Source organism: Geospiza fortis, unplaced genomic scaffold (assembly GCF_000277835.1).
Source record: "Geospiza fortis unplaced genomic scaffold, GeoFor_1.0 scaffold88, whole genome shotgun sequence".
In the NCBI taxonomy this organism is placed as follows: domain Eukaryota; kingdom Metazoa; phylum Chordata; class Aves; order Passeriformes; family Thraupidae; genus Geospiza; species Geospiza fortis.
This window is the reverse complement of record NW_005054434.1, coordinates 1,803,035-1,813,535: the sequence shown is the minus strand read 5'-3', so window position 1 is coordinate 1,813,535 and position 10,501 is coordinate 1,803,035. Positions and strand designations below refer to the sequence as shown.

The 10,501-nt window shown below is 39.3% G+C and overlaps 1 protein-coding gene across 1 annotated transcript in view; it reads right to left on the bottom strand.

Moving 5' to 3' along the window:
- Positions 1 to 10,501, bottom strand: part of KIF16B (kinesin family member 16B) — a 128,879-nt gene that overhangs the window by 32,312 nt on the left and 86,066 nt on the right. Inside the window, exon 25 of the mRNA XM_031061958.1 lies at positions 7,744 to 7,833. Within this exon, the coding sequence (XP_030917818.1) occupies positions 7,744 to 7,833 (90 nt within the window). The remainder of the gene's footprint in view (positions 1 to 7,743; positions 7,834 to 10,501) is intronic.

Below are 10,501 nucleotides of genomic sequence, written 5' to 3'. Positions count from 1 at the left end.
TTTCAGAACAAAATAATTTTCAACACTGTCTTAGGAAAGTTCTGTTATTTACAACTGTACTACTCTATGCTATTTAAAACTGAACACTAGAAGAATCCAAACATCCAGAATTTTGCATTCAATGTGAGCATACTACCTACACCTTACATACTAACTAAATATATAGTTACTAATGCTAGCAAAGTAGAAAATCCAATGATAAAATCAGCAGTTTCAGGCCAACCAGCTCTGATGCAATAAACTTCTGACTTCTGCTGTGAAATTAGCTCCTCAGCTCCAGGAGCTCACCAGTTACATGGCAACAGGCTTGCCAGCCCTGCAAGCCAAGCACCTCCATCAGAGAATATTAACATAAATTTTGCATTCAATAAAACTCTACAGCTGCAGAGTTATAAACCAGAACTGGAGCAGTCAGACAGCCAAGAACTGGAGCAGTCAGACAGCCAAGATCCCAGCCCAAACACTGCCCCAAGTGCTCAGCACAAGTCTGCTGCCTTACCGCTCCACTGCTGCTTTAATTTCTGTTTGCATTCTTCATTGGAAGGGAGAATTCTGCATGTCTGATAAAACAGTAAAAATAATTTAATCATTACATAAGTGCACAGAAATTGTCTAATTATCCTTGGAATTTTTTGGGGGGGGGAAGAATAAAAATCCTCAAATTTGCAACAATCATGTTTTGAAAGTTAGTAACAGATTGCATTTCTTGGTCAGTGATCAATTCCAGAATCCAAGGATGTTCTCCTAAAATTAATGACTTCACCTCAAATTCATCCCCTCTCCATTATCTGTGCAAGCCATTCCTGTTGAAGATTTCTCCCACTTACTACTTATCAAGAGCACCAGATGTGTGGACCTCTTAAAAAGGAAACAGAGATCCTTCCCTGGCAGTGACCCAAAAGAGGAGAACAGAGTCAAAAGGAAAGGACAGTGAGATCAGTCAGTGGTGGCTCCATAAACAGTTCATGACTCTTCATTAATCATTACACAGCTGAACTAGACCTGAATAATAAGCAGTAGTAGAAAAGTGTCTAAAATGAACTTAAGAAACAATTTAAAAACTCATGTCTGCTCTATTTTAATAGCAAACATACACATTATGTGTTGGGTGGTTGTGAGTATGGAAGGATGAAACAGACATTGCTGTCACTGAGATGCAAACATTTGTCTTTCTTTAATGAGATGCAAAACACTTTGGATGAAAAACAGACTACTTTTTGAGTTTTGAAAAATCTGAAATATTACAAAATATTTTAAAATGTTTTTAAATAAGCTTGCAACAAATGTTTTGATTTCAGTATATTTTCGAAAACATTCACTTAGTACTTCTGAAAAATCTGAGAATTATTTTCTGCTCTTTGAATTTCATGCAATTCCTACAGGTTATGACCCATAATTATTTTTAAACTCTTAACAGATCTTTTGTGCCCAGACCCCAAAAGACACAAATATATGCTTCTATACAGACCTCCATAAATTAAATACAGATACTACATTCTGTTAAATAAGCTAGAAGTCAATAGCTGTGGCATTCCTACTGAACAGGACACATGCACGTCCTTATGTCCATAAATGAATCTATAAATGTAGGCATGCCTTGTAGCTTCTCCTTGGCAGCTCTCCAAGGATTTTCTAATATTTCAAGTCAAGAATCACTATTAGGAATAAAAATGCCTCCATGGAAGGTGCTTTCCTTAACAACACGTAGAGATTTTTATGCACACAGAAACAATTTTCAAGGTGACTGACAGGGAACTCAATAAGCAGAGCCTACAGTGAAAGCCCCACAAAACCTGGATGCAAGTGGGACTTAAGGACTCCCATATGAAGGAGGGACTTCATAAACCCTGGATTTGAGTAGGAGAAAGACAAACAGGAACTGTCTCTCTGCTCTCATTTGAAAGAAAGTAGAGACAAGAAACTGTTAGGAGAGTGAGAAAGTGGTAGGAAGAGTGAGATTTCCCTTGCAGCAAGATGTGGCTCAGGAAGGAAAGTTTTCTGCAGACACCAACATTCTGGTACTATTCCAAAACCAGTAACTGGTAAGAAAAGATGAAGGCAGAGGGAAAAACAGGAGAATCTAACTATGGAAGTTCTCACTCCTCTGTTGAGAATGAAGAGTGCATTTGCCCTCTTCTCTGACTAATAACAAACAAAAAGTGTATTCATTAGAGAGACTACTGCAACTGAAAGTCAAATATGGTCTTAATTAAAAATCCCAAAGTAATAAAAAGGTCATTAACAATCTAGCAGTGCAAGAAAGCTGGAGCTGGGCAAATGACAGTCATGTAGCCTCCCCCAAAAAACAGACACTGTAAAATGCTTGGTAGTTATCTGCCACTGGCTCAGTCCCACTCTGCTGCAGCTTCTTCAGTCTTTCAAAATTTGCATGTGACACGTTTTAGTTAGATAAGCAGTTGTCAGCAGGCCCTTAATTACATTAGAGAAATGTGCAGATATATCATATATATGACATCTTTTAAGACCAGGAGATATTAGGCAAGTTTCTGCTTTTGAAAGAGATACTTTTTTTTTTTTAAACCTCCCTAATACATCAGTTTGCCAAGACATCCCTTTGGGAATTCAGTGGCAGAAACATGAAATGCAAGATCAGCAAATTATTAAAATACTGATATAGTAACTCAGAGCTGAACAACTAATGAGCTGTAAAGTTCACTTCTAAAAGCAGGACACTCATATATTAAACATGCCCACAGTATTTTTGCTGTTCATTATAAATATTAATTTAGAGTGGGAAGGTGAACTGTGCAAAAGAAAACTCAACTCTGATAGATTCTGATAAGATCCTTCTAAGGACCACATTTCTTTGAAACAATACACAGTGACTAAAGACACAACTCTGACAAGTTTGGTATTAAAATGCATTTTAGCATAATCCTAAATTAGCTCAATGACAGATGAGCAGAAGCAGACAGATGAGTTTCAATTTACCAAACAAACTGAACTGCTACTCACATTGCAAAACTAATCCAAAATTACCATAAATTACAGCTATTTTAAATAAAGGTAAAACTATGGAAAGCCATCAGTCATTCACATATGCAACACTGTTAATGAAATTCCTTCAAAGAAAACAAATGCCAAATCTTTACTGCAGCACACATTATTTTGTGTTTCATCCATCACAACATGTTCTTCCTCTCTCATAAACAAGGACACAGTAGTTTGTAGAAATGCTGACAAGTAGAAGAAACCCACTGCATATTATCTAGGTCTCTTCTGCCCACACATCTCCCTTTCCCTTTGATGCTCCAAGTCTCAAAGCAGGAACGGACACAACCTGTGCCTGCACTGTGTAAAACAGAGAAGTCATCATTGGTGCTGCAAGGGTTTCCAGAACAGGCACCTATGTGCCAGTGACTATCTAAAAGCACTGGCTCACATGATCAAATGCTTCTCTTGCTTCTCCTAATCTTTAGCATGCTTGGTATTTAGCAAATATGAGTGTATTTGAACCTCTCTGATAAGCTGGTGAAAGTTGTTGTGAAGTGAAAGCTCAGTCAAGGCTGGAAAAAGATTCTACGGGCAACCTTGAAAGACTTGGTGCTTGCAGTGACTTAAAAAACTTCTTCACAAAGGAACAGATAGCTTAATACAAGCATCATGTGTTTCCCACATGGAAATAGACACTTATGCTTTGGTATAACTAACCAATAATTCTGTTAATGCACTAGATGTGAATCTCACTAAGTTTACCTAAGACACAAACATATGGCAACACAGAAGTGTCAATAAGGAACAAACTGACACATTAAACTAGCAAATATACTGACCTAGCAGGCAAAACCACAGAGGGAAGATGATAAAAGAAAATAAGTTGCAAAAGAAAATTGCCTCTATAAGATACTTATAAAGTATGCAGTGTAGAGAATTTAAAATACAGATAAAAACCACAGGAAAAATATTAACTATGAACAGTTAATTACAACAAAAACAACTTCAGCTGAGAAGACTCCAAGATGAAGAAAAGTATGTACCTGTGCTCTGGGCTGGGATCTTATCCTGTTATACACTCTTGGAAGCTGGACTTCATTCTGACCTAATAATACTACTCATGCTGTCATGGCTCTTCAAAACAAACAAATAAGAATAAAAAAAACCAACTACTCCCTCCTGAAACACAAAAAAAAGCCTGAATTTGTACTGTCAGTCACAATTGCTTTATTCAAAAAGGTGAAATTAATATGCTGTAGCACACGGGACACTTTAATAGTGGCTTTAAGGACATCAGATTCCTCCTGAATCCAATTACTACTTACAAGAATGAAGCTGATCTCCCTCTGATGCAACCATTAAAGAATTCAGTTGTTCCTCAATGTACTGTCAGGACCAATAACCAACTCTGAAGAAGACTACTCTAGCACATTTTCCTAAATGCAGAAAATCAGTCTGCACAGGAATTCAGGTGGCCTTCTTTCATATCAATTGGATGACTGCCTGGCTCTTTTTTCTGGAGTTAGATGCAATTAGGATATTCCTGTTGACAGATAGAACTCTAACATCCAAGAGGAAATGGTAATTCATTCAAATAAAAAAATTGTACTGATGTTCACAAGCAATATTTTTAAAAGCATTTACGTACAGAGAACATTTCAATTTCCCACTAAAAACTCAATTTTACCTTAAAAAATTCTGTCATTTAAAAAAGATGGCTTAATTTTTTTCTCTCTCTCCTTTTTCTTTTTTAAACTTCTTCTGAGAAATTTGGTGCACGGTAGTTTCCATTTCTGGTTTTCATACTGTTTTGGAATGGGAACAATCTTGAGCCCCAGACTCAAGGTCTGTTCATGCTCATTTCATTTTTAATTAAAGCATATGTTAACGAAGACCTAGAAAGCATGTGCACACTATTGCATGTCTCTCCTTATTTAACATATTCATATTTTTTAATATACTGCCCAAGCTTCTTTAGCTGTGCTAATTCTCAAATCAGGGTCACTTTCATTGCTTGAATGATTTATTTCTTCTAATATCCAAGGGAATATGTAGGAGGGAAGAAAAATGTTAATAATTAAAAGTTAGATGTGAAAACTAAGAACTGTAATTCCATAAACGCTCACTCCAATGGACTAAAAATTCATCAGGCACAGCTCCTCATCCTAAATGCCCAGAGTCTCTGAAGTAGTCAGATCAATTTTCCATTCTGCAGAAACTTGAAAGCCACTATTACAAAAGGGTATCTATGAAGTAATGCTCTTCTTTCAAATGAGAAGTTGTCAGGACAACAGGATCTGACTACAAGTATCTTGCAATGAACAAAACAGCAACCTCCAGGGAACAATGCCAGCCAGCAGTAAAGGGAATTTATGGCCAAGAGCAACACACAGAGTCACAGTTTCATTGCAACATCCATCCTGTATCGAGCACCCTTGGATCTCTGAGGTGCTGAAGGGCTTGTCAGTCTTACGGGACACATACATCTGAGAGGAGTCACAGAATCATCAAATCATTTGGGTTGGAAGAGACCTTTAAAGGCCACTGAGCCCAGTCCCCTGTCATAAGCAGGGACATCTTCAACTAGATCAGGCTGCTCAGTTCCAACTAACCTGTCCTTGAATATATCTGGTGATGAAGCACTCACTACTTCTCTAGGCACTGTAAAAATTGTGCCATTGTAAAAATTTTCTTAACGTTTTATTCTGAATCTGCCCTCTGCAGTTTAACACCATTAGTCCTTGTCCTACTGCCTCAGCCCTGCTGCAAAATCTGTCCCCATCTGTTCCCATCCTTCTAAGGATCCCCCTTCAAGAACTGAAAGGCTGCTATAAGGTCTACCCAGAGCCTTCTCCAGGCTGAACAACCCCAACTCTGTCAGCCTCTCTTCCAAAGGAGAGGTGCTCCAGCCATCTGATCAACTTAGTATCCCTCCTCTGCATCCGCTCCAAGAGGTCCATGTGCCTCCTGTGCTGAGGATTCCAGAGTTGGATGGCTGGGTCAGAGCAGAGGTAGAGAATCACCTCAGTAGACCTGCAGGTCACATTTTTGATGCGGCCCAGGACACGACTGGCTTTCAGGGCTGTGAGTACACATTGCTGGCTCACTCCCAGCCTCTCATCCACAGCACACCCAAATCCTTCTTGGCAGGGCTGCTCTGAATCCCCTCATTCCACATCCTCTACTCATCCCAGGAACTGCCTGCACACAGGTGTACTTGGCTTTGTTGAACCTCATAAGATTCCCATGGGCCTATTCCTCAAATTCATCGAGGTCCCTCTGGATGGCATCCCATCCCTCATGCTTGTGAGCCACACTCAGCTTGGTGTCATCTGCAAACTTGCTGAGGGAACGCTTGTTCCTTCTGTGTCAGCTCATGGAGATATTTAACAGCACTGGTCTCCATACAGAATCCTGAGGGATATCACTTTTCACTGAGGTCTATGTGGACCTTAAGCCATTGACCATCACCCGCTGGAAGTGACCACCAAAGCAATTCCTCATCCACCCAAACAGCTCACCCATTAAATCCATCTCCCTCTAATTTAGAGAAAAGGAGGTTGTGGGGACCATGTGTCCTGGGAAGATCCATAATTTTACTGCATTCCAGATCTACCTGCATCCAAGAACTGCTAATCTCCTTCAGACTTTGCAGCCAGAGACCTGGTGTGTGTGAGGAGGTGCTATTGTGGCTGTTTTCAGAATTGATCGTCCCAGGCAGCTCCTTTGCCACGTGGTATTTATTTTGCAGGCTGTTTGGTCTTTCTTCAGGCAAAGGTTTTTCCTCCCTTCTTGGGATCTCTCTTGGTTTTTGTTTTTCCCCCCTCAGAGAGAGTGCAGTTGGCAGGTTTGAGCTGCCTTGAGGCGAGGTGTCTGCCAGTCACCATGGGCTCCAGCAAGCCAGTCTGAATCCATCGGCTGCCTGCTCCAGGAGAGAGGGCTATGGGAGCTGAACCCCTTTCTTTCTGGCAGCTTTGGCTTCACAACCACAGCCATCCACAAAGACTGCATTTTGCAACTAGAAACCATTTCAAAGTGAATTTGCAAACTCTGCTGGCAGCAAAAAAAGCCAGAGAGTTCCCAGAGCCAGGCCATCCCATGCCAGCACCCACAGACTGGTGCTTTTCCCTCATCCCACAGAGCACAGCAACAGCAGCAGGGCCTGAGAACAGGAGGAAGCATCAGGCAGACCCCAGCAAGTCTTTGTCTGCTGCTAGAACTGCTCTGTAAAGCTCCCGCCTTCCTAAGAGGGATGTGATGGCATCTTGTCCCTTTGTCCTACAATCCTGAGGCTGTCCCTGCCTCGTGCCATCTCAGGAAAGGCTATTTCTGGCTATCTTTGCTCCAGTAGGGTTGTGAGTTTTTTGCAGTTTGGTACCTAGAAATTACTGACCTTTTTTTTCTTGCCTGTTGGCATTCTGTTTGTTAGTAAATGTGTTATTTTGCCACTTATATCTACTCTTATCTCATTCCTTAATGGTGGGAAGGGATTGGTTGGAATGAAGGGGAAAGTTACTCATTTCAGAGTGCCCATCTCTTTAAACTGTCTCAAACCAAGACATCATGTCAAAGGCTTTACAGATGAAGAGATGACACCCATAGCTGCTCCCATGTGCACCAATATAGCCACTCCATCATAGAAGGTGACTAAATTGGTCAGGCAGGAACTGCATTGGTGAAATTGTGCTGGGTGTCTGAAATCACCTCCCTTTTTGAGTGAATATATCTCAAACCACGTTTTTTCAAGTCTCTACCCTTTTGTGTAAAAGAAATTTTACCAAAACTTACCTCTGGGTACTTCAGTTTTAAAGTTCTGTGCAGTTCTCGGAAGCGACTGTACCGCCGAAACACTGTCCATGTCTCATCCAAAACTGTTATCTAGAGCAGACAATATAAAAACAAGAAACAGAAGTAAACCCACACAGTGTAAAATCCATGCAGTATACAAAGTTAAAAGATTAAAATGGACAGTTCTTAGCTGTCTTAAACCCAAAAACTTTTATAAGTTTATTTAATGTTTCTTTCATTACAGTGACAGAACGGTATTTAATAAGGAGCACGGATTGCAAAGCAAAAAAACACCTGAATGCATTTATTCCTTAATCCACAGTGGTTTGAGAAGACTGTAAACACATTAGAACATCCCCAATCCCCAATCACTTCTTGGTGCAGCTATTTGACTCTCAGTATTACTATCAGTAGGTGTTCCATTAATGAATAAATAACATCCAGAGTAAGTGAAGTGTAGCCTCAAAATATTCACAGAAATGTATATTCTTATAAACTATATTGACAATTAACAAATACACATTTCTCGGACATACAGAGTTCATTACCACATAGAATGGGATTCCACTTTGTAGGGTAAAATATTACACCAGCTTTTAGTAGAAGATATTCCTTTAAGACACTCTTGGTTTGTGTTTTCAAAATAGTGATGAACATTCCATTTATAAAGGAGGTTTTCTTAAAATAAGCATAAGTACTCCTGTGGATAGAGTGCATAACAACAGGAGCAAAGAGGGGGGGCAAACCATCCTTACCATCAGTTATTCTCAAAACTGAGATACTAAACACTATCTGAAATTAGGTGACATTAATTAAGGACATTTCTAAGTGGGCCATGAAAGTGTTGTGACTAGAGCATTTGACTTTACAGCCAAAAGTCAAAAGACTTTGTGCAGCTCTGGTGATCCAAGGCCTGATTTGGTCCTTGTAATCTTCTTTACTTTCCAATTTCTTGTAATGACACTTGCAGGTAATTGCAAAATTTTATTGTTGTTATAGCTGGAATGATTGAAAAACAAATTTCAATGCTAAACAAAGTCTTAAGTGGCCCCCAAAGCACAGCAATACTGCTATTAGGACAGACAGAATCAATCTCCACTTGTATAAAGAGAATTACAATGCACCTGGCATAGCAATAGCATTTCTAGAACATGGCCTTTTACTCCTACAACTGATCCAACAAGTCTGGGTTGGGATGATTTTCCCCCATTTAAGACAAGCTGTATGACAGACTATACATTCTGTAGGAATAGGAGAGGGACATATGCAGGTGTTTTGAACCAGTAAAGCAATCCTGAAAAGCCATTTGCTTTTTACATAGTTTGCTATTACAGCTAAAAGCATTTTCTTAAGAACAAAAACCATATGGTTAAGTACATTTGCAAGACAGATTTGGGAATATTCTTATCTAGGCACTGCTGTGATCCTAGATTTGCCTCAGAATTGTGGGTTGTTTTGTTTCTCCCATTCAAAGGCAGCATTTCCTATGTAAAACCTATAAATCTGAAAGGAGATATCACAGTCCTGTCTCCTTATCTTTTCTTCTCATGATGACTGATAGAAAACAACCTAGGAGACATTTTCAATCCATTGCACTGTAAAGCACATCACAGAACTTGTCCTCCTTCTGCTCCAAAGCAACACAACACCATGACTGGGGAGAAAATAGAAATATTCCACCTCATTCTGAAAGTAATGAGAAAAAAACAGGAAATGCCTCATTTCTTTATTTAGGCTGGTTAAACTGTCTACAGTCATCATGAGAACTCATATTTCTTCATATTAACCTTGTTGAAACTGTTCCTCACACTAGGAAAACAGCATCTGAAAAGCTAGAAGTTTTCTAAAAATTTCTTATAACCTTTTTCTATTTTATTATTGAGGGTATTAATCTGATAATGTTGACAGAATATTAGACTTCTTACTAATGTAGGCAGTTATGGGGCATGCATCATTTTCATAAAGAACTAGGTATCAATGAGAACTACCTTGGCTTTACTCCCACTCTGCAACAGTTCACCAAACTCAGAAATAAATCTGGACTAGAAATGTGGACTTTTTGAGCAGATTCAACACAGCATCTGGCTGAACAGAAATGCAATTGGATCTGAAGGAAAGTACTATTTTAGGGTGCATCTGAGTACTTGTCAGACATCACTAAAAGGCTTTGAAACACAAGAAAACCAGTTTTAAAAGGATATCAAACAGGATAAATAAAAGGAGAGAATACAGAACAATGAGGAAAAGATGAATGAGAATGAGAAGGCTTAACTACAACTTTCAGTATTGTCAGCGGATCCCTGCAGGGCTGTGCTTGATTCCAGACTTTGTTTCCATCACCTGCTCTCAGGAAACCCTGTGTGTCTTTATGAGAGCTGGAGTTCCACCTTCCCTGCTGCCTTGCTGCTCTTTCTGCCAACCACAGGTATTGTCTGCAACCAGATGCCACTGGTTTTATTTATATTTTATATTTTATTTATTTATATTATATTTAAGAGCAAAAGCTCTTCCCACACTGTTTCTAGCGCAGCCTTGTCTGAACATCCTGACACAACATGAAAGGAAGGGGGGGAATACATGAATAGTTCTCTGGCATACTAATTCAGCTCTAGCATAAATATGTTTAGACCTGATTAAGGTATTACTGTTTCATCATGTCTTTAAAGACAACACATAAAACTGCCACTCAAATGGAAGCTTTTTTGGAAAGGAATCAATTCTTACAGAATACTTAATAGTAGACTAGCACAAACAGCTC